Raw genomic sequence first — 25,977 nt, forward strand, 5'->3', positions numbered from 1 at the left:
AGCAGTAATAATAAATCCTACCAAAGCAATAATGAAAAAGTTGTGGAGGACAGAACAGAGTTGGACAGGAAAGCTGGTCCCTGTGTAGCTAGTTATATCTCAAGAGAAGGGAGTCAGTGCAACAGAAAACTACTCCTGAAGACTCCTTCCCTACATAATGCCTCCCAGATGTTTCAAAATACCACACCCCTAATTCCCAGGAACCATGGTCACTGCACATGCTGGCTGGGAATTAATGTGAGCTGTAGTCCAGCACATCAGGCTAGAGTGCTTTATCAGCCTTCACAATAAAAAGGGAAAGAGGGAGAACCAGGAAAGTCAATCACACAACCTATTAGGTTGTGCTGCAGTTTCTTCATCTTTAGTTTAATGTCATGCATAAAATCAGCCAGTGTAGCTTTGAAGCTATAGCGTAGTGGGAAAAATGAACTGGCTATGATAAACCACCACTAAACAAACCATGGCTTAGCTCATCTGAACTAGACAGAGACCCAATAGGCAACATCTGCAGAATTTTCCATAATATAAAGGAAGTCTGACAACAAATCTATCCAACTGGATGTCAACGTTTAAGAAAACAACCCTCCTCAACCTCTCATAGTCATTCTTGAAGTTGCTACATATTAGGCTTCATCCCTTTCGGTCTCCCTTTATCCAAGAATAAGCAGTGAGAGGCTCACTCTTATGAAGCAGCTGAAGAAGAATTGAGACAATTCAAATGCCAGGGCTTGAGCCTAGGGTAAAACTAGGGGGCCGGAAAAAAAAACCTGTGTAAACAGACTAGCAAGATACAAAAGACCAGGCTGCCATCAAACTGAAAAATCCCACAACAGAAAGGAAGGACAAATGATTACACGTCCCAGGCCTGTTACATAATGCTGGGATTTGCTGCCATTGTTAAATCAGATTTTGTCCCATCCACTATCCAACCTTCACAATAAAATGAAGTGGATCTCTTGGCTCTGACTCCGTTGTGCAGAGGGAGAAGAGAGGATTGGACTGCAAAATGCAAAACAGCAAAAGAACAGCCTTTGTATCTGCGGGCTTCAACTTAGTAATCTTGGAAATGATGATTACAAGCATGAGGAAAATGGGCGCTGGCTTAGGGGCATACATTTTGAGCTCATACCAGATGTGATGCTCAAGCACAAGTGGAAGTCAGAATACTCTGTACAACTCTACACAGCTTGAAGCAAATCAGAGTGTGTTTGCTCTGGAAACTCAGAGCAGTCTTTAGGACAGGCCACGCTCAGCGGCCCTGATCTAAAACAAAACGAGGTTAAGAGATATGCCAACTCCCCATTCCACAGCCTTCCGGATGGACAAATAAGAAGAAGATTGCTCCTCAGGGAAATAAAAGAGGAAATCTTAAGTTTTATTCTTCATATATGACCTCACACCAAAACAACATTTTCATTGCAGATTTTCTGCTCGGCACAAAAATAAATATATATAATTAATACGCATAGGACAAGTAGAGAAAAAGAAACCCAATCAACAATTTTTTTTTATCTTAAGTTTTACATAAAAACTAAACTAAAAAGTTTTAGACCACGCAGCTTAGTCTTATCAGTGGATATCGTGTCACTTATTCTTCCTCTGCTCTTCCTTCCCAGAGTTGAAAACAAACAGCAAGAGAGACTGTAACTTTCATAGTTTACACCATTCATTTGTAACTTTGGTTTTCTGAACAGGCCCCCCAACTTATCAATTACAAGACAGTAGCAGATTTATACATCAATCCCAACCAAGCAAAGAGCATCATAACTTTGCCCAATATCTGAACTCAACCTCTGACTGAGAACAGAGTTGATTACAACTCTGATTACAACTTGCCCAAAGGGAATTATAATGAGTGACGTGTATAATAATATTTTACACTCTCAAAAATACGATAAAAGGACTCTCGATTCACAGGATGCCACTACTCTTCTTTATAAAGATTAAGAGAATTCTCTATCAAGGCTGAGGAGAGAAATTAGCAGATCTCTGAAGTTATCCAATTCCATTCATGGTATTCCTCTGATACTGCAATCTCATTTAGCCATGTAATTATTAGCAATGTAAAGTGCTTATCTGAAGCTCCTGAATAAAATAAAACTAAGGTTATTCCCACTAACTGAAGTGGCAGACTTTTGAAATAAGGTCACGTCTTTACAGAATACAGCGGTATTGTGTTGCTATTGTTTTCAAAGAAAGTAAAATTCAAGTGTTATTAACCTAAGGCCAGGCTGATACATTTTCCATTAACCTTCTTCAACCTTCAATCTGCTGAGACTACAACTCCCACAATTCTCAGAGACCATGGCTTTGTCTTGTGAGAGAATTTTGGGAGTTCTCGTTCCAGCACATCTGGAAAATATCAAGGAAAAGGAAGATTGGATTACTATAAATTAAGAAAAAGGGAACATTCAGATGCAATCTGAGATCAAGTTGGACATTGGCACCTGCAAAAAATCATTTCATATTACGGAGGGAAACATTACATATAATAATATTATAGACCAACAACCACAACTGAAATTAGAAGACGATTGTAAATGAAACCAGGGGAGACATTTATTAAAAATCAATGTGGTCGAAGCCAAAAAAAATCCTTTTCTTTTTAAGGGATATAAAATACCCTAGAATGTTTGTAAATGTTGGCTCTGCTCAATCTTCGGCTCTGCTATCCAAAAGAGAGACTGAAAAAGCCCTAGAACTTGAAACAACTCTTTCATTTACAAACTAAATAAACCCAGACTCAGCCTTTTTAAAAGCTCAGCCACTGTGCTCCAACCCTGGCAGCTTTTGGCAGCAGCAAAGCGAGGAAATGGTAGGCATTTTTGATTAATAAAGCTCTCACACAGAGGTGTCTTGCATCCAAAGCTGATGGAAAACAACAACTAAATGCTCCATCTCCAAGGGCAGGAGGGGGAAGCTCTCAGCCAATGAAATTGCAGCTTCAAGCAGGGCATCAGTCTCGGGCTAGGCCTATCCAATCTGGGGTGCAGAACTCCAGGTGACCACTATACAGTAGTGCTGGCTTCTGTCTTAGCATCTCTCGCCCTCCAAAATCCCATGTGGCTTTCACCCTAATAGGATTCCAGAAGTCTTTAAATCCCGGCTCTTTTGTCGGGCTGTGGATTAGGATTGCTCTTGAGCTGTTCCTTGGTGTCCCTTGTGTAATTTGTTTTGTCCAGACATTCATAGTTTCTTCTATTACTGCTTTTTTATTATAATTATTATCCTTTTAGAATATAATAAACCCATTCAGAGGCGTTCTAGAGTGTGGCAGTCTTAATCCTAACACATTTTAAAAGGGCATCGAAGAGGCAGAGTGCTTTCTTTGTGGCTTTCCAGTGGTCACCCACATTTTGGCAACCAACTCACACCTTGTAGCATCTTTTTAAGTCTTATGCCATGGGATCGTTTCAGTGAGTCAGGGAAGCAACCAGATGCCTGGGAGTTAAGCCTGTTTGTTTGTTTTTTAATTTAATGTTGTCTTTGCAGTTCAACATGGTCCCTATTCTAAATCACATTCACTAGGAGGCTGATGCCGAACACAGTCCTATAATAATCAGCTCACACAAAGGGGAAAGAAAGAAGAATCAAGGCTATCGCCCTGTATAACCACCAAGCAATTGGGAAGAGTAACAGACAATGGCATTCTCAATATCCCTATCACCACCCCCGGCATGCAGCAAAGTCAAGTAAAAGCCCCCCCCCTTACCCTCACCAAAAGAGCAACACAGAAAGGCAGCCTTGTGCATCATGGATCATCTACCACCGAAGTGAGAGACGAGAGACAGAAAGAGAATACAATTGGCAGCCATCCCGCTCTTTTGACAATAACTGGCCATCTGTGAAAAAAAATGTTGGGTTTTTTTCCTACCAAAATACTGGTCCTTCAGCCGGTTCCAAACGTTCGGGTCTCTCCCTTTGGGCGGTGTAGGTCTAGGCTGCAGCACCCACTCCGCACGAGGGGAATTGGGAGGTTTCACTTTGATTGAGTCTTCTACTGAAGAAATAATAGGGTCATTTTTTTTTTCTCCTGGTACTTTTTCCCCAAATCCCTTTTAAATACTTCCCACCTTTTTTTTCCTCCCCTCATTAAAAAAAATGTTTGGTTAAAAAAAATTGTTTCAATAAAGCTGAAGTTTGTCAGGGATATGGAATAATATAACATCATTGAGAGAAACAGCAATGAAAATGAGACAGAAGGGCATCATAGGATATTGCATTTTTAAGAGGGTAAGTAACTTTTTTCCAAACTTCTCAGGGTTACGTATTGTACACAGAGGAGCTTTCGGTTTTGATTACACCAATGAGAATAAATAAGCATGAAGTTAAAGAAGTAGCACTTTGTTTGCTTCGAGGAATTATTTGCCATGAAGAATAATTAAAACACTCGGAACCAAATAGACATGTGTGTACAGGTTAATCCTTGATTTAGGAATACAATTGGGACCAGCATTTCTGTAGTTGTCATTGCGGCTATAAGTTGAGTTGGACCAAGTTATATGGCAATTTTTACAGCAGTCACTAAGAAAATCACTATAATTGTTAACCAAATCCAACTCACTGATGAATCTTATTTTTCAGGAAATCAGCCAAAAAGGTCACCAATTGCAATCCCATGCCACAAGATGCCGCAACTAGTTGTAAAAGAAAACTGGTTGCCAAACACACCAATTTCAATCACTGTGACTGGTGGGGGAGAGAAAATGAGAATTGTGCACATACATGTGACTCCATACATTTGTTTCTTTCTTCTCAAACTAATATAGCCGTTCAACTCACCAAAAGCGACTCTATATTGGCTGTGATGGCATATTAATCTCAATAACAATCAGGCCAATAGTATTATTGCCTAATGCATTGTACTAACACAGCCCATTGGATCAGTTTATGCAAAACTGGGTTGAATAAACTATGATTAAGATGTTGACCTAAAAACAAGTCCTGCAAATTACATGCCACATACTTGCACATAAGTAACTACAGGAAAAAGCAGCCAGTCTGCTCCTAATCCTTTCATTTTAGAAGATATGCATTCCTCATTCTTTCATAACTAACCATTCCTATCAATATTTTCTCCCATGCACAGCTATCAAGTACACAGCAGACCTACTCCCCTGTACAATAGTTCTTTAGGAAGCTCCTTTTAAAGGAGGCTTTAAGGATCACAAAAATAGCATCTGCTTCAGAAGGGCACAAGAAGGCCTCTATAGAAAAGCCATACTGTGTCAAGCTGCAGAAAGTTGAGTGCCAATAGACCCTGGAACCAGCTGAGGGCTGGGTGGGGAACAGGCCTAAGGTATCCAAGACTGCAGCAGCTTCATGCTCATGGGTTGGCCTTAGAACCAGTCAAGGTTCCTGCAAATGGCTAAGTGGGGAGCTCCTCTTGGTCCCCTCTGCTTACAATCTTCACTGCCTTTCTGGGGAAGTCGGCAGAGAAGATTGCAAATGGCGATCACATGATCACAGGGCACTTCGCAAACCACAGACCTGCAAGCACCTGAAATGCAATCACTTAATCACGGAATGGTGATAATGAGACATTTTACAATGGCCAGAAATGTTTTATGGGCCATATAAAAACCTTTCCGAGCCATTGTTAAATGATCATTAAATGACTGGTTGCAAGACAAGGATTACGTGCATAAGATAGTTTCATAGGAGAGAATGCAGAAAATTGAGGTTCAACCTTGTTATCTCTTTTGCTGTTTGAATCAGATCTCTCTCTCTTTTTCCTGTTCATTATTACTTTTTTTTCCCTGATCTTTTTTACTTTCCCCCAAGCTTTTCTACATCTTCACCAAATACTATAGGCCCATTATGATTGGTTACTACTGATGCCTGGATCCTCACAATTATGGCAGAACATGCTGCTATCTCATTCTTAGCTCGCAAAAATTTTGCCCTTCCTTTCTTAATAAAGCATTTACCCTTTAACTTTTCACTTATGCAATATTTACTTTTTTTAACAAAACTGACCAGTAAAACTAACTTACAAGATGCTTTTAACACATCCCAATCCAAAGAAACAAAAAAAAAAGCAAAAAACCAACCAGCCAGCTGAAAGAAAACATGAGCAAACCAAAAAGCTGTTCCATAAACAAAAATGATGCATGAGGGGAGGGGAGGGAAGAAACTTCAATTTTGTTCCAGAAACCCATTTAGCTTCTATTAAAAAACAGAGCAAGAGAGACAGTGTGTGTCATTTGGCACCATGAAACATCCCATCCATTCAGAACTGGTAAAGCAATGATTAAATAGAGATCTGGTTATGTCTGGTCTGGAACACAAAAAGTCAGACATTACCCTATTCATCTTGGCATTCACACCAGAGCCATTCTGCTAGGAGACCAATTACCTGCTTCCCTAAAACAGAATGAGACGAATTTGAGTGTAGTGCTTAAAGAGTTTGTTTATGGCGTTTTTAAAGTTAGCATTGATTTTCTATTATAAATTTCAAGCGGTGGGTTTGCATGCAGGCAATTGAAAGCTCTAGGCAGGAATCGGTGTGATCATAAAGGACTCGGCTTCCATTTTAAAGAAACTATTTAAAACAGACAGTCTAACACAACCTAATGCCTTCCAGATGTTTTGGAACTCCTCCGTCCCAGCCAGGATAGCTGATGGCAAAGAATATTTGGGGAAACAAGCAGAGGTTATCAGATTGGTTATCACTGTCCAAAAATTATCTTTGGAAAGGATAAATGAAGGGGAGGTTAAAAGTACCATCATATATACTGATTAAAAACTCTGGGAGTTTAGTTATTGCATTTATATCATGCCTTTCCTCAGGAAGGGGAAAATGTCTCCCTTATGTTATTCTCTCATTTAAGCTGAACTAAGAGACAGTAACTGACTCAAAATTACTGAACAATCTCTATATTTAAGTGGGCACTTGAATCTGGACATTCAACAGCCAAATCCAAAACTTTGTACTATCTTACTGCCTGGTTGAGGAAAACTTTTTTTGTTTTTTTGTTTTAAATTAGTTAGAAGAAATGGGGTCCAAAGATTACATACTTATTTGCTGCTTCCTATAGCTACGCAGAAATCATAGCACTATAAAGCATGACTCAGGAGTTTGACTGAAATGGAGCATAGAGATATAAATGGATAATTACTGTGTCACAAGTGACTCAAGTAGTTGTTGAATGGAGCAGAAGAACTGGTGAATGTTTTACTTAGTATAAACTATAATTAAAAGCAGAATGCTAGTTCAGAGGAATAGCACATTCTTTACATGCAGAAAGTCCAAATCCTAATATCCACTATCCAATCCCTATATGAAATCATGCAGAACTACAGCCAGTCAAAAAGACAATGATCCGATTCAGAGGTTGGGTTTCACAGTCTTTGCATTTGTGATGCTTAAACTATGTAACTACAATCTGTGGACTATGATTAGTTTCTCACAATACACTAAGGGAGGGCTAAGCCCCAAACAAACAAACCACACTGCATAGTTTGTGGGAACCAAGCCAAGGTAAATAGCAATAGCACTTAGACTTATATTCCGCTTCAGATTGCTTAACAGTCCTCTCCAAGTTGTTTAAAGAGTCAACATCTTGTCCCCAACAATCTGGGTCCTCATTTTATCAACCACGGAAGTATAGAAGGTTGAGTCAACCTTGAGCCTGGTGAGATTTGAACTACTGAACTGCAGTACTGCATTCTAACCACTGCGCCACCAAGGCTAAAACGATTGTATATGTCCCTATCTTAAGGAATCCTATAGATTTCCAGTTGTATAACTCCTCCAACATGTAGAAAACACCCAGCATTGTTCCAGACCAATTAATCAAGCTCATAAGCCAATCTAGACATGACAGAGGAAGTCATAAAAAGGATTTTCCGACTGCAGGGAGACAGGATTCATCACATACTGGCACAATACTAGGAAAAGCGGTTTTTAAAGTCCCTTTTTATCCAAAGGAAATGAACAGATTTAGGTTCACCTAAGCAATTAAAAATTATTTCAGACTAATTCCCATGCACTTGGCATAATGAAGCCTTCCACATGTTTTGGGGCCACTGCAGAGCTGAACTCACAGCTCAATGGTTCTAGACCAGTGATGGCGATCTTTTTGGGCCCCGAGTGCCCAAAGTGTGGGCGCGCGCACATACATACATACCCAAAATGCAAGATGTGCCCCCCATACATGCACGCCCTGCACCCTCACACATACACCCCTCACACATGCTCCTCACCCCCCATGCATGCTCCTCACCCCCCACGCATGTGCCCCAGCCCCGCGCATGTGCGGCAGAGACCCAAAAGCTAACTGGCCGGCGGGAGGCATGCACGCATGCACGGTAGAGCTGAACTGGGGAAATGGCGCGCATGCCCACAGAGAGGGCTTTGCATGCCATAGGTTCGCCACCATGGTTCTGGACGATGATCCTCAAACGGAAAAAAAAAGTGGGGGGGTTCTTAAGCAGGTCAGAAGAAACTATAAGCTATCACAGAGGTAAATCAGCGCTTTACTGGTAAATCAGCTGCTAAACTGTAACGGCCGCACGGCCGCCCTTCCGAAGGAAGCTTTTCACACATCCTGCAGCTGGAATCTTTGCAGTAGCCATCATTTCAGGAAGCAATTTAAAACAAATACTTCCTTTTCCAAACAATGCAAGAAATAAAATGAAACGAAAGAAATTGAGTGTGTATGATATACTGGGAGAACCAATGGGCATTGTTCCCAAAGTAAAGAGTTTCAATCGCAAGGACCAGAGAGTTAAAATGGGACAAGAGAGAGTGACATGGGCTTTAAAAAAAAAATCTTTATTTTCAGGAATCCAAAGTCACACGGTTTTCCCCCTCCAAAGCACATAACGCACAGAATTTTATAGACAGGTCATGTTTATGCATACCCGTATCTACTATTTCTGCCAGAGAGTATAAAAGCAGGTTCCTCTTATTTTATACTGAATTTATAAGCACATTTATCATGCTATAAAGTTCTTATGATCTCCTTTTCCTCCCTCTCCCTCTTCTACTCTCCAAAGTGACTTTTTACCTTTCTGAAAAAAGCTACCACACAACTAAAAGTCCATATCCCTGGCTGAGAGCTCTTAAGGGGATGAGGCATGTGTGGCTCTTTGTACTGGAAAATGTAATCTCACTTCAGAGACCATGTTTTCCACCACTCAGAGCCCAACATAATTCATCTGTTGCCATACACTATATAGCTATTATCAGAGCACTTGACCATCAAACCTGACAGGCTACCCAGGAAAGCAACAAGAATCCTGTAAGTATGTCTGTTGATCTGTTAATATGCCAGTTATCTCAAGCAATGTAGCTGAAAAATCTGGGCTAATTAGAAATGCCCCAGAGATTTCAGGGTTCAGCAAAACAACTCTAACAAACCCTCTTGCTTTAAGAAGTGGTGGCCTCCCATTAGCACATCTACACAAATACCTATACTAATCTTCTTATCCGGACTCTGTACAACCTACAATATATCATATCAGCTATATCAAGGGGGAAGTAATAAAAACCTAATTTCCAATAACCCCGGGCAAAGGGGCCAATGATGAGGGATGTTGGAGGGCACCAATTTGGGACTAATCCTAACCTTCCCAAATCTGGTGCCATCAACATTCTATAGATAGTGGTCACAGCTACGTAATAGAAGCCCTACCCCTGTATACATTCATCTTTTTAGGTGTCTTTGTGTCAGTGTTGACTCCTGGAAACCACTTGAACTAGTCCTTCCGGTTTTCTCAGCGAGGTGTTTTTTTTTTAAAGTAGTTTGCCATTACCTTCTTCCTAGGACTGAGAGAATGTGACTGGCCCAAAGTCAGCCAGCTGGCTTGGTGCCTAAAGTGGGACTAGAAAGTTTCTTGCTTGATGCCTTAACTATATACTAAACCAGGGGTCTTCAAACTTGACAACTTTTAAGACTTGTGAACCAACTCCCAGAATTCCTTCTCCAGTCATGTTAATTCAGGAATTCTGGGAGTTGAAATCCACAAGTCTTAAACTTGCCAAGTTTACTAGGCCAAATTAGCTTTCTCACACAAAGAAAAAGGCTGAGGGCATCAGTTGTGAGAGTCTTCTTCACTTTTTTGATTCCCTACTGAGACTCACTGGATGTCCTACAGATATATCAGGTCTATAAGCACTGCTCCAGCACTGCTAATTAAGAATTGTGGATACTACAATTCAAATCTGACCTAGGTTTTGTGTGCCATTAATCAGATCTATCTGCATCCTGATTCTTTCGTAGTTCTAATAAGAGAAACACCAGCAATGCTTTTGATTATAACAACATTATGCACACATAATAAAATGCTGTATCTCTGGTTTTGACTTAGAATTGTACAAACCTAGTCCCTATATCATGCTCAGAGCCTAATATTGGGTGAGGAGGAACTATAGCTTATTCAACAAGCTATGGTTAGGCAAAACATTACCTAACACAATCTCCTCTGTATGACTTTTGCAGAATAGCTCATCACCAAAAAGAGCTTTTTTCAACTGAAAAACTGAAACCTTAATCTGCAAGTCACAACAGAAGCAAAAAATCAGTCAGTCCCTATCGTTCTTTTTACTCCTCTAGACAAACAGAGCAGCTTCATTAGATGCTACTAATCAAGAGGAAATTGCTAACAGGTAGAACATTACAATGTTCTTGGCATTGCCATTAAGGGAGGAAAGGCAGAAAGATGGTTTTGTTTAAATGTTCAGCAAGACACAATAAGCTGCTGTTTGAATCCATTATCCAACCTCATTATTTACATGGCCAATCTCATGTCTACGCCACTTCTCGGGGAACAATTTCTGCATTGGAATTAAGAAAGCGGACTAGACTGAAGATTCCTAAAGAGTTCTTTTCTAGTAGGCCATAAAAAAGGAAAATGTTGTTAGAAGCACATTTTTTCAATGGCGACGTATGGCATTTTCCAGTATTGTCAAGCCTTAACTAAGGTCCTATTGTACAAGCATAATTGATACATGTTTTGCTTTCTCTCTCTTAATTATACCTTCGATTTGGTTCAATTTTGGTTCAAGGTTCATGCAAAGTTAATCTTGTGATCAAGACAAAATATTAAAAATGGCAGCTGCAGTGAACATGTCCTTTTTACAGCCAAACTGTTGACCCTAAGCACTAGAGTTTGGCAAGGATACTTGGGGGTAGGGAATATCAGTTTAAAGAAAATCTGGGTGCCTCCAAAAATAGCAATAGCAATAGCACTTAGGCTTATATACCACTTCATAGTGCTTTACAGCCCTCTCTAAGCGGTTTGTCAGCCTATTGCCCCCAATAATCTGGATCTTCATTTTACCAATCTTGGAAGGATGGAAGGCTGAGTCAACCATTGAGATTCAAACTGCTGGCAGCCAGCAGTCAGCAGAATTAGCCTGCAATACTGCATTCTAACCATTGCACTACCATGGCTCCTATCCTTCATGACAGATTCATACAACAATTTTAATAGCAGTAGAAAATAAAAGTGATATTTAAAAGGATCTTGTGATCCTTCCAAGCTTAAATTGTGCAGATGTGCCTTCTTAATTCTTTCCATATGTATTGTTGATTGCTGGATCCTGTTTCAAACAAAACAAAACAAATGCAAAAGGTAGAAAGAAGAGATCTGCATAAGGCAATGTTTTCAGAGCCAAGAACTCACCTTAGTCCTTCCTTTTTGTTCAGAGTAAATCAGCTTGTCAATGGCTCATCTGTTCTTCCTTGGGACTTCTTTGTTAACCCCAAAAAACCCCACACCTGGAAATAATCTTGATGACCTTTTTGTTTATCTCTAGTTTCCAAAATGGGATCACCTAATATTATAATAGTAAAAAATAGTAATATTTTGATAAGGGCAGAAACTTCCTACAACATGAGAAGGAAAACTTCACTTGAGCTGGCTTTACCTGGTAAACTCTCCTCTACTTCTTTACTGGTTTTCCCAGTTGCGATGTATAGCTGTGAAAGTTGGTCCATAAGAAAGGTTGAGTGCCAAAGAATTGAGGAATTGAGGCCTTTGAACTATGGTGCTGGAGAAGACTCCTGGAGTCCCTTGGATTGCAAAGCGATCAAACCAGTCAGTCCTAGAGATCAACCCTGACTGCTCTTTAGAAGGCCAGATCCTGAAGTTGAAACTCAAATACTTTGGCCACCTAATGAGAAGGAAGGACTCACTGGAGAAGAGCCTAATGCTGGGAAAGATTGAGGGCAATAGAAGAAGGGGACAACAGAGAATGTTGGGAAAGACAGTCAACCCTGATCTTTTCTCCTCACTTTCAAGCCAATAATCTTAGTAGGTCTTGTCAGAAACTGAGCCAAATCCTTCCAGTATGTAGACCCTACAAGCACAACATTCCCAAGTTCCTGAAGCCATCTGACTTTAAGTCTGTTCTGATAGTCCTAAAGAGCCAGCCAGGTTCACCTAATCAGCTGGATCCAGAATCAGACAAGGAAAGAGTTACCATCGCCCATCCTTTGAATTGGAATGAAAAATAAAGTAACAATAGAGTCCACAGCTCTAGAAGAATGTGGTTTCCAGAAGTCAAGGACCACACAGGACACACCCAGCCAAGGCAGTTACAGATAGGGACTCTCAACTTCCTTTTCTTCTAACTATTGAGGGTTTATCTAATACTGACCCTTCAAGAACCAGAACTTTATGCACACTCAGCAAAGGAAAAGTGATTCTTCTCTAGACTCGTCTCTTTAATCGAAAAACATGCTAAGTTATTTCTCCATGTGCACGTGAAATTATAGCTGCACAAAAGGTATTCCCCTCTAGCACCCATCTGTATGAAACGCTGCATTTGATCAATCTGTCTCCCTTTGTACTGTGTCAGGAAACCCCCAAAATAATTTTGTTTAGGGTGTGTTTACAAATTTTGCTAATTTTCTAATTTACTGCTCATGAAGGAGTTATGGCATTTGCAGCAAAGTCCATTTGGAAAAGGGTCACATATGTTATATTGCTTGCATATTTTGTCTTATCATTCCTTCAAAGAGCTTAACAAAGTATGCATTCTGCCTTATCTCCCTTGCCAAAAAACCATGTTCCTTAAAACCCTATAATCCTATTGGCAGATTAGGGTGAAATACAGTACTTGGTTCCATGAATAGGGTTTTGATTCCTGTTCTCTCCAAACATTAATACATTGGTGGACCCTCTCATCATCATCAAAGTTTTCTACCAAGAGGAACTTAAAGTGTTCTTCCAGACCTTCAAAAACAAAACATTTGTTCTTTAGGACAAGAACCATTTCCTAATTAGCAATTTTAATTATTGTATTATCATTTACATAGAGTTGTAAGTGGGAGGACAACCACAATGTTATCTTCATACTTAAGGAATCATTCTAGGCATATCTATGAAAAAGTAATAGAAAAGCCACAATTCAATGGAATTTTATTATTTTATTTTATTTTCAGGCTTATGTGTCAGTCCAATTATTAATCAACTCTGAATAGCTTACAATCCTGCTTGTACACAGAGAATTAAACCAAAGCAACAAGTAACAAGCATTACAGAGCAAATTATGAGGAGTAAGCTTATGATCACAGGGGCATTTTACTCTGTAATTCTTGTTATTTAATTTGACACACTAACAGGTTGTTGGCTAAGAAATAATTGTCTGAGTTAACATAATGCTGGGGCCTATTTAAAATTTTGTAGCAATTATTGTATAATGATGCAAAATGAATTTTCTAGGTGTTTTTCTTAGGTATGGCATTTGGGACAAATTTCAATTAGATTTTTCTCCTTTTTATACTATTAAATCTATTTTGGCTCATGCAACAGATACCTACGTCAAAATGACAAGAAATCTTGCCATTGATTTTCAGCAACTATAAGCAGAACTGGCTTCAGGGAAGACAAAAATAAGTTTGAGGGCTGCATATGATCCTGAGACTGCATATCCCCTATATAACTCAAACCAAACAAACCACGTTATGACTTAGCAACTTGTTTGAACTCAATTATACAGTTTTTTGACTTTCTATTTTGTTATAATTTTGCTCATTCACCAAAAGAACCCCACTTACTATTATGCTACACAGCATCTACACCAACACTGCGATGGATGGATGGATGGGAGGGATGGGAGGGAGGGAGGGAGGGAGGGAGGAAGGAAGGAAGGAAGGAAGGAAGGAAGGAAGGAAGGAAAATTTAGCATTTAAAATTGCCTTCTAAAGGTACTACTCTTCTCCAAAACAGATCAGGAGACCCAATTGCAAGAAAACCTATTTGATGCTAGAGAAAATGTCTTTATCCAAAGCAATAAGACTCAGCAGGGGAGCAGCATGATCCATTTTTTCCAATAACAGTAAAGGCAAAACCAACACACTTTAACCAAACTGTAACGCAAAAAATATTTGTTGTTGTACTGAGTGCCCTGCCAAAGTATATTAGATATAAATAGTTCTGGAAAGCCAATCAACAACAAAAGCAGAAGCCATGGATTTGGTCAGCAAATAATTCTGTAGCCATTTTGCACTGAGCCATGGAAAAAAACATAAATTCATCTCTCAACAGCACAGCCAAACAATAGTAAACAGAATTCACCCACTCTTAATTGCCTTGTAAAGGTATAGTTCTACTGCAAGATAAGACTAGGAGATCCAAACATCAGAAAATCTACAGTATTAGAGCTCTAAGACTCTGCACACTGTTGCAACCTAACAAAAATAAAGAGGGAAAAAAGATAAAATTGGAACTTCTGACCAACTCCTGACTTTGTGCCACTAAACTAGGATATTGTCAGGAGAAGAAAACTTCTAGTGAAAAATAATTATTTAGTTCAAAGTGTAGTTAGCTTTCAATTTACTTCCTAACCAGTGAGACCCATCCCAGATGATTCCAAAATTATATCTCCAAAATTCAAGGAGTAAAACAAACTTTTCAGCAGTGGAATTTTCATTGGACATGGGAGCTCAAGACCTCTTTAAGACAAGATATACTACCCCCACCTGAAAATTGCCAGGAGTCCTTTAACTCAGCAAAAAATGCAAATAAATAACCATCAGTTTCACCTTTCCAACCTCACAACCAGAAGGCTTTCTGCAGCCTGCCAGGAGGCTGAGTTAAATTGCAGCCCACAACCATCCCATCCGGAAAATGTTCCCTCCCCTATGCTACACTAATAGGGAACATGGTATGTTTTCTATATGTGTGAATTCCACTTATCCATCCACACTGGTGGCCCCTGTGGTATTTTTATAATCATTTCAAAAAGCACAAGTTTGACTGGTCATGAATTTCAGGCTCAGAGGACAAATTTGTTGCATCCTTTACAGTGGCACCATTTTTATTACCCTTTTAAAAGTATTAATCATTCTTTTGAATGGTACCTAATGGTGCTCTGGCACATTTTAAAAAAATAAAGTAACAGCAAAACATTACTTATCTGAAGGAGTGTTATATGGCTATAATCTGCAATGTTGTAATACACTTTATAAAAAATAAATGATGAAACAAATTAAGGTACTTTTACATTTTAAAGAGATAGGATCACTCTTCCTGGGTGTGAAAATTGCTCACTATTTGGTCATGCAAAAATACCCAACTATTCCCTTCCATTTTTCTAAAAATGTGAATATGCGGACTCCACCACAGCAATGATTATTGTTATTCTTTATGGAAGTATTTATATGCTCTTCTACCCTAATAAACTTGATTGCAGGAAATACGACTTCAGCAATAGAGTGGTCAATGTCTGGAATACTCTACCCGACTCTGTAGTTTCTTCCCCAAACCCCAAAAACTTTAACCTTAGACTGTCTACCATTGACCTCACCCCTTTCCTAAGAGGTCTGTAGGGGGCGTGCATAAGCGCACCAACGTGCCTACCGTCCCTGTCCTATTGTTTCTCTTATTCTTCTTTTATTTTTCTTATATGTACCCATTTCATGTATTCACAACTATGTATACGCTTGTACTTCTTATCTTGTAAACAATTGGCAAATCAAATAAATCAAATAAAAAATAAATAAAATAAATTCAGCTACCATCTCTGAGAAAATGAGTGGTAGAACTGGAAATCCTTCTCTGGCCCATCAGCTGGTTCAGAAACTGAGTTGCAGCTGCCCTCTCTACCTCCAAAGGAAGTGGTTAATCCGTGGATCTAGCTCATGGAGACAATGGTATATTTTTATATGCCATATGCAGTGTCGAAAAGAAGGCCAAAACATTAAAAGATCTAAATCTTTCTGCTCTAGAGAATTTTGGGGAAGTTGAGGGGAAAGGCATTTGGTAAGGATACTTGGATGTGACCTAAAAATGCCAGTTAACAAATCATCTTTCCATATTTTCTTCAGGCATATTTGCTGACAGCTATTTTAGAAGGGCTGTGAAAAAAAAAAAAAAAAGCAGAAGTGAAGAACACGTGAAGAGTTGAATTCTAACAAGTCCCCCTTGTTTAGGAGTGTACACACATTTCTGTCTTACTCTCCATAAACAGAATAGCATATCAAACATCCTAAAGAGTTTACAGTGACAAGAGATTTAAAGTAGACTGCTATCTTCTCTCCGGAGCCTTTTAAATCAAAGAGAAATATTAAACATTTAATGAAACAGAAATACACAAGACAGTAGTTTCCAGAGTTAGGCTCTCTGATGTAATGAGCAGCAGGACAAATACAAGGAGTGGAATGCCTAGTTCCCATTAAAAATTTAAGGTATATCTGAAACCAGATCTTTATGTTTACTCTGGAATCAAACAAAAATAACCATCCAGTCAGAACTCACAGCATAGAATGGCAATTCCATGGCATCTTTAAATCAAACAAGAAGATCTTGCTTGGATCTTCACAGATGTTCCCATTAACCAGGTATCTTATTTTAAATCAGCATTTCTGTTGCTAAGCGAAACATTTAAGTGGATTTTGCCCTGTTTTATGACCTTTCTTGCAGCAGTTGTTAAGCAAATCTCTGCAGTTGTTAAGTTAGTAGTACGGTTGTTAGGTTAATCTGGTTTCCCAACTGATTTTGCTTGTCAGAAAGTCACAAAAGATGATCATGTGACTCTGGGACACTAAAACCATCATAAATATGATGAGTCAGGATGCTGCAATGGTCATAAGTGTGAAGCCGTAACTCACTTTTCTCAGTGCTGTTGAAACTTTGAACTGCCACTAAATGAACTGTTGTAAGTCAAAGACTACCTGTAATTTGGGAATTTCTTCAAATGAAATTGATTAGTAGAGAAGAGGCATTGTATACAAATCCAGAACTAGCACATGTGTGAAATGAAGACGAAAGTATTTATTTTTGCAGGATTATAAAATGCAACTGTGTCTAAAAGCGTTCCTCCATACCTATCATTCTTCCTGATCAAAACACAGTGCTGAGCCATAACCTGGGCATTATGAGTCCCAGGTTAGAAGAGAAGCAAAGACTATATGTATAACATGCTGAGTAAAACTAATGAGGAAAAGCCCAAAGTGAAAAACATTAGCCTTCCATATCTAACACCACACAGAACTAGGAACAACTTAGTAGCTCCACAGAGAAAAAGGAGGGGAAGGAAAGGGATTTTTCCTTTATTGTCCCAATTTTATTTACTGCTATCATTTTACACAAGAACTTTAACAAGAATCCTGGGGTGGTTTAATAGGAAAAGGAAAGGGATTCTTAATCCCACATCTTTTAAACATAGAGGAAAAAAAGCTGGAGAACGTATAGAGAGAAAAGCCAAAATCACATTCCTGCTAGGGTGGAGTTCTGTTTTCACACAGCTAGTAACATGTATTGACTTATAGCAAGGCATCATAGTTCAAATACTGAAACCTGAAAAATGATCCTCAATTTGTATGCTTCTGGAATATAGCAAAGTTCAGTAAAGTGTCAATTCTACAGAGCTCAGCTGAGCAGACCTTCTGAGCATGGGCTTCAACCCAACAAACCCTGATGTTTGGTGAATCAGGAAATCTCATACTGTACATTATATGCATTTTACTCTTTTTGTTATTTATAACATATGTTTATGTAATGCCCAGAGTCAAGGCAGTTTACACAAGAACAAATGGAGTAAAATACAGCACAATCGACAAAACAGCCATTCTCCAACTCTCCCAAACCCCAAAATATATGAGCTTGGAAGACTGAAATCAAACCAGGAAGAAAAAGCCTAAGAACCAAACTAGAAATACCAAAAGGATATCCCAATACTACCTTCAAATGCCCCCAAATGCTTCCTAAAGAAGTCTTAATAGCTTCCCCCCCCCAAAAAAAAACCCCAACCCACTAACTTGAGGTCTCAAAGAAATTTCAGTATTGCACAATGTCAGGGCCACCATTGAGGAACATTCTCTAATCTCTTTCAGGGCAGGGGCCCTAAGCATCTAAGCATCCAGGAGAGGCACAGTCTGCTCCTGAAGGTGAATGGGAGCTCATCTGTATATCACTTTCTAGTTGACACCAGCAACTTGGATTTAAGACATGGAAACCAAAACGCAACTGCGGCATATGAATTTGACTCATTCTGCTGAGTCACTTATTCCCCCACACTGGTCCATTAAACTGAGGCCTCAAAGTAATGTTGGAAAGCAAGTTCAATATCACATAAATAGCATTTATCAAGTAGGAATGAGAAGAGATAGGTAGGAATGAGAAGAGATAGAAATATTTTTAAGAAGAAAATTTTAATCAAGCTAACTGTGAATTGCCACCCACTTTGGTGGGGTGGGGGAGAGTACTCTCCACGCAAACTGTGTTGGTTACTTCTTAGTCAGACAATTCTTGAAGTGTTGTCACCACCATCTCTCTACATTCATGACCCAAAGTCCATTCACTGTCTTAACTCAATCTCTCCAGGATCCGCTTGTCCCCCAGTTATTAAATACAGAAAGGTTTTGATTGAAAAGTTTCTTGACTAGTACGTTTGTGCTTAGAGTTATTATGGGTTAAGGTACATAAAATAATTCAAAACAGCAAATAAATAATTTAATCTTGGAATCATTTTTGGATTCAACATTTTGTTTGAAAGTGCTTCTGAAAATCAGATGGAATGGGGAAACTAATAATTATCATCAGTAATTTGCCATTATTATTTAGTGCCCCATAATCTCAAACATTTTGAGAAATGTTGAGAGATTTTAGATTGTGAGCCCTCTCTTTCACAAAACAGCTGTGAGGATCTTTATGAAGCAGCATTTATTTGATGTAGACTTTCCGCAAACTGCTAAGAACTTGGCTGTTCTCCCAAGCCTTGGAGTAGGAAGGGATTGGGTCCCTTGGGATTTTATGTGTATAATGAAGTTGATCCTCCTCCAGTCAGCTGCATTCTTTTTATGTATATGCTGTTTTCCTTTAATTGTAAACTGTCCAAAGTCATTGAGGAGTTGAAATTGAATTAGTTTAAGTAAGGGGAGGGAAGAAAAATGTTATTTAAAATAACAGAGAATGGTTAATTTTTAAAAACCTCCAGACATCAGCATTGAATGCAGATGAGGAGAGTGGTACTATAACATGTTTGGAGAGCACAACAGGCTGGAAAAAGAAGCTAATATGGCACAGAGTGCACAGATCTAGCTTTCTGTCAAATTCAATCTTAGGACATGTTTCAGTGTAGCCTTAGAAGACATGCCCATTGTTAAATTGAAGAATAAAAAACGTCTCCTTCGAAGTGCTCCTGATGACTTTCATAGGACCAACAATACCCTGTTCTTGTCATGATAAAGAAATTGTTCATGCTTTCACTCTTCTCAAAACTGCATTTGTTGAGAGATAAAAGAGCTGGCACCTCTTCCATTTTAAACAAAGATTAATTTTTAAAATAATAAGACAAAGAAAAAGTTTAATTTATAAAACCTTAAAAGCCATATTTATAACTTTCAGTTAATTAAATAAGATTTCTAAATAGCTACTCACCTGTGGGAAATGAGAATGACGTTCAGTTAACCAGAACAGCAAACCTGGCAAAAACAGGTTTGCTCCTAACATTTCCCAGCCACCTAATATCAGAGAATGAGGTAGTGTAATGTTTTCCCCAAATAAATATCTCCTTAGGTATTTTATAGCAATAGCAATAGCACTTAGACTTATATACCACCTCATAGTGCTTTACAGGCCTCTCTAAGCGGTTTACATACAATCTGGGTCCTCATTTTATTTATTTTTTTTACTGATTTTTACTATTTAAAATTCTACATAGCCACTGCATATTTACTGCCCCTCCCCAAGTCCTCAAAAATGTAATATTCAATCTGATCCCATGACATGGAACACACCTCTAATTGAGCAGCTAATCATTTGAAGCTGCTTAGAAGGGAAAATCCAATGCCATAGCCCAAGAATGGCTTTTTGACACTTCTTTCCTGGAAAAACAATAGTAAAAGAAAGTTTTACTTACTGCAAGACCTGCATTCCTTCTATCTATCTCTCATTTCCAATTCACTTTTCTTTAATTCCCAAGAGATCCATTCTCTGCAGATTCCGGGATTCAAAGTGGATACAACAGGAAATACTAAGATAAACAGGATGTCATTTGAGCCAACAAATAGCAGAACCATGATGGATAAACTAATCTGTCATATTGTTATAAAAAAAACATTTCTGAAAATATTTTCTCACAACTTAGAAACAGTATTAAGAAAAGAGAAGAGGGCTTTGATTAATTCAGATACCTCTTTTTGCTTATTTGGGGCACCCTAGAGCACTTTCTGTACCCTACTTCAAATGCCTTTGTTTCTGCTTGGAAATACCTCCCAATGGGTCGCTCAACATAAGAATTAGGCTTCTAAAAATTATAAACCCACAGGATGCCTAATCAAATCTTAGCTACAAATCACAAACTCAAGTTGACATTTTCAAATGCCCCTGGCCATGTTATTAGTTATTACTACTGAAAGACTAACCTTCCCACTATAAATGAAGAGCCATCTTTTGATTCATTGAGTAAAACTGACAGATAGCATTCTTACATCTAATATTCCTTGGAGAAAATTTACGGTCATCTTTCTCTTAAGCACATTCAGCATTTGAAAAGAGAGACAAATGAATGAAGGTTCCTGAAAGCAGAACATTGCAACAGATATACTGTATTTGGACAGAATCTAAAATGTGAACTCTTTCAACATTCATTAACGTAATTTTGCAGATTAAATCTTATTCAATACAGATTAAAAACAGGTACCACTTCGATGGGAAGGTAACAGTGCTCAGTGATGTCACGCTGACCTCATGACCCCGGAAATGTCTTTGGATAGCACTGGTTCAAACGCCCTTGAAACAGAGATAAGCACGCCCCTTATAGTCAGCAATGAGTAGTGGAGTAAAATCCGCAGGGACTCCTTTTTTACTAATTAAAAAAATTATAATCTGAATGTTTGGGCCTGTGCATTATATAACCTTCATATAGAGAAAAAAAACTTACGCATGTATCTTAGTAAGCATTCTTGTCAAATGGACCACATCTTCTAGAACAGGGGTGTTAAACTCGCGCCCCGCAGGCTGGATGTGTCACGCACTGGCCATGCCCAACCCCCATTTTAGTGAAGGAGAAAAAAAAGTCCCGATACGTCACATGATGACAATGTGACGACTCAAGTTTGACACTCCTGCTCTAGAATAACTCACCTTAAATGTTTACCTTTTAATAAGGCAGGTATTTTTAATATGGTTAATATTTTTAATATATACTTGTTTTACATTAGAGTAATACTTGCCACTCAACTGTGACAGGGCAGTCATGAAAATTATAAGACATTGGATATAGTGCCAAAAATATGTAAAGAAAGAGCTGCAATCAGAAATGTAAATCAAATTTACAGAACAATCTAATACATGTTTATGGGAAGCAAGTTATGGCAAATTCAGGAATGTTTATTCCCAGGTCAGTGTGTATCCAATACTGCACCTTTAGTAAGGCCGTAGGGCAAAAAAAAAACATACTTAGAGCTATTTTTGATGCCTGATTAATCTTTAAAATATCTTACATAAGGTTTTAAATTATTAGACGCTATTCTTGCTATCCTTCAAAAATTCCTTTGATGTTAAATGTTATTCTGCAATCTTCACCATAATCATATCATGAAGCCAGCTAGCTGACCTTGAGCCAATCACGCTCCCTCAGCCCTAAGAAGTAGGCAAGGGCAAACCACTTCCAAAATCTTTGCCAAAGAAATTGAAGGGGCCTGTCCAGGCAGTTGCAAGGAGTCAACATACTGACTCAAAAGCACAATACACCCCACCCCCAAAACAACAAGTATTAAACATATGTCAAATTCAGTAATTTTACTTAAATCGTATAATTTAATTTTTATTGCTGATGATGGTAGCACTATTCATTTGCCATATTAGGGTAAATGGCAATGTTTGTGAGCTCTGGTCTTAACATGGCCCAAACAAGATGTTTTCTTGTTTGCCCTCAAGAAAATAATCATATACAGATATTCCTTGACTTACAACAATTCGTTTAGCGGCCATTCAAAGTTACAATGGCACTGAAAAAAGTGATATGACATACAACTGTTGTAGCATCATCGTGATCATGTGATCAAAATTCAGGTGCTTGGCAGTTGGCATGTATTTACGAGAGTTGTGTTGTCTCTGGGTCATGTGAACACCATTTGTAACCTTCCCAGCCAGCTTCTGACAAGCAAAGTCAATGGGGAGAGCTGGATTCGCGTAACAATTGAATGAGTCACTTAACAACTACAGTGATTCTCTTAATAACGGGCAAAAAGTTCGTAAAATGAAGGAAAATTCACCCAACAGCTGCCTTGTTTGAGCAATTGCAAATTTGGGGCTCAACTGTGATCGTTAAGTTAGGACTACCTGTATAAGCCCATGTGCAAAAATACAATAAGTTTTATGGATCATATTAAAGTGGGGTTGTGAGACAGACATACAGGGCAGCACAGTGGTTAGAGTGCAGTACTGCAGGTTACTCCTGCAGGCTACTTCTGCTGCCTGCTGGCTGCCTGCAGTTAGGCAGATCAAATTTCACCAGGCTCAAAGCTGACCCAGCCTTCTATCCTTCCAAGGTGGGTAAAAAGAGGACCCATATTGTTGGGGACAATATGCTGACTCTGTAAACCACTGAGAGAGGGCTGTTAAAAGCAACGTGAAGTGGTATGTAAGTCTAAGTGCTATTGCTGTTGCTAAAGGAAATTGACTGCCTCAAGCCAGCTTAGAAATTTGTGACTTAAAATGAGAAGGAAGCCCAAAGATGAGGATCGACCATTGAAGCTCCCCTCTAAAATGCAAGTTGCCTCATGCCCATTCAGCCCTGATTGAATGGAAGCCTCCTGGAATCAGAAGACTCTTGCCTAGACTGGAAAGTTAAAAAATAAAAACAAAAAAAAAAACAAACATTCTGGAAGAAAGTCATGGCAAACATTTCCTAAGAACATTGCAGAGGTAGAATTAAAGTTTGACTCAAGGGCATCTTTACGTACAAAAAGCTCATTAATACGACACTCATTTATTTAGAACCATGGCGTCCTTAATGGAGTTGTGACATCAACCGAGTAATAGCCAATTTTAATTTAAAAAAAAAACATTTCTTCTCTCCGAGCCTCTTTAAAACTGAAATGTGTTCCTCAGTTTAAGTCACATATCCTGTATTTTAAGTCCATTACAGCACAGTAAAAATCTGACCACCCCCCCTATCCATGATTTTTGGTTATAGCATCCAGCATTCTCCAGAAAGGAAAGTGCTGATTAACCCACAGTTTGCTTCCTCCTTTCTAATTTGTCAGTAGATTCAAATGGATACTAGCCTTCTGTTGCTTCTGGAAAATTACTTACACATTTTTGAACTCTAGAGGAAGAAAACATGAAAGATTATCAAAGAGATTTTCTCCGGTAGTGAAAGGCAGTCCTTTTCTGGATTTATTTAAGTAAAGGACATACAACTGTTTCTTAAAGAAGTTGTGCCTGTAACATTCCTACATGAAGAAGGGGATTAGGGTTCACCCATTGCATTAAATTATAGGTAACTGTTGTTGTTGTTGTTGTTGTTGTTGTTGTTTTGGCTTTATTTTGGGTCTATACTGTTTCGTTACATTTTATTCCATTTTTCTCTTTCCCTTTTTTAAGTCTTTTTTTTTAGATTGTATATGATGGTTATGCTGTCATAGCTGTTTTTGGTCATTGTTTCTGAGTTTCATTTTATCTTGGTAGTCATGCATTGTTGTTAATTTTAAAAATTGGAATTGGTTTCACGTTCTGTATTATCACAATAGCAATAGCACTTGTATACTGCTCCATAGTGCTTTACAGTACTCTCTGGTTTACAATGTCAACATTTTCCCCCCAACAATCTGGGTCCTCATTTTACCAAACTTGGAAGGAAGGAAGGCTGAGTCAACTTTGAGCTCCATCAGGATCGAACTCCACGCTGTGCCTACAATACTGCACTTTAACCACTGCGCCACTAGTACTGCTATCTAATACTATCTATGGAGGTTTATAAACCATAGTTTACAGCTTCAATAAACCGGTTAACATCATGTGTGGACAGTATTTCCAAACCCGACACTACTATCTGTTTACACATTTCCTTTTCTCGTGTCCTAGAAGTAATTCATACTTGCCATGGACAAGTAGTATTTTGAAGAACAATTTAACCAAGTCATGTTTAAATCTTGCTTAGCTTTGAAGAAAATAAACAAAACATTCCACAGTTTACAGCTTACCAGAGCAGAAATTTCTGTGCCCTCAAGAAAAAAAAACTTATGCAAAGAAATCTATACACCTTTAAGGTTGTGGTTTTCAATATCAATTAAGCCTTTGTCATTTTTCAAATGTCTTGCTGAGATTAGAACATCGTGTTTCTATGCAGTAGATGAAAACTTGGAATCTGCAGTAATGGATGATAAAATTCCAAGACCTTCTATAGATGCTAAATAGATAATAGGACAAAAGAGGAAACAGTTGCATAAGGCTTAAGGACTGATTAAATACAGTACTAAGACATAAGGCTGCTTTTCCTCCTCTCCACTCTACTGAGAAATTTATTGGGAAACCTTACTATTGTCCGGAAACCCTTGTTTTCTTCCTATTAACATGCAAATGGTTTACCAATTCAAATACTTTCCTACTGTGATTATACAGCTATTGCTCAAATCTCAGGAATCAACTGTTGACATTTCTCCTTATTATTCCAGTTCAGGATACAGAAGACAAGTATTATTTTACAATCATGGAAGTCCCTTTCTTTTCTGTCTTGCACAATATGTTCTGTTCTTTTGGACAGCAAAGAGTATAATTAGGGGAGAACATTTTAGAATGCAGGAAGTCAAGCTGGACAAATAGTTCAGGAGATATGGATTTAGGATCTAGGATTTCTATAATTTTATAACTTATCAAAATACAATTGTACATGTTATCATCTGGACTTTACAAGTCAAAACTTGAGAAGAAGGTAAGCACAGGAAGGGATGCATTGCTAGACTAACATTTTTGGGCACAAAAACATTCATTCTTAGTACAAAAAACATACTATGGTACAGCCCTGGTGGTGCAGTAGTTAAAGTGCAGTATTGCAGGCTAACTCTGGCCACAGCCTGGAGTTCGATCCTGGGGCTCAGGGTTGATTCATTTTTCCACCCTTCCAAGGTCAGCAAAATGAGGACCCAAACTGTCCAGGCAGCACTGTAAAGCACTATGGGGCAAGATGTAAATGCTATCGCTACGGCTATTTGGAAAATTTTATTTAATTTTAAATTTTTATTAAATTTGTTTGCCACCCACTTCACCACAAAGTAACTCAAATTGCACAACTTCATTCCAATTTGAAATAACATAGACCAGATCCTGATTTTAGCTTCTATTGACTCCTTGGAAGAACAGATTTGTCTGTGATCAAATGTACACATGAATCATTGAGTGCTCATACAGGACAAAATGTTGAATTAATTTATGTGAATTAATGCAACACTATGTGCAAACCGATATTGGGTTATGATTTAATACTTAGCACTCTCTCTTAGTACAAAAGAAGTAATTTGTTAAAATTAGCAGAGACTTATCCTGTCCTCTTCAATTCCCTAGAAACTCTTTATC

The 25,977-nt window shown here is 38.5% G+C and overlaps 1 protein-coding gene across 1 annotated transcript in view; it reads right to left on the bottom strand.

The window, feature by feature from the left end:
- The window catches only part of LRP1 (LDL receptor related protein 1), a 321,609-nt gene that overhangs the window by 280,447 nt on the left and 15,185 nt on the right, over positions 1–25,977 (bottom strand). Inside the window, exon 2 of the mRNA XM_026673900.2 lies at positions 3,875–4,000. Within this exon, the coding sequence (XP_026529685.1) occupies positions 3,875–4,000 (126 nt within the window). The remainder of the gene's footprint in view (positions 1–3,874; positions 4,001–25,977) is intronic.

The sequence above is a fragment of the Notechis scutatus genome, chromosome 2, assembly GCF_049901735.1.
Source record: "Notechis scutatus isolate UNSWTSFEM ecotype Mainland chromosome 2, rNotScu1.2, whole genome shotgun sequence".
NCBI classification, from domain to species: domain Eukaryota; kingdom Metazoa; phylum Chordata; class Lepidosauria; order Squamata; family Elapidae; genus Notechis; species Notechis scutatus.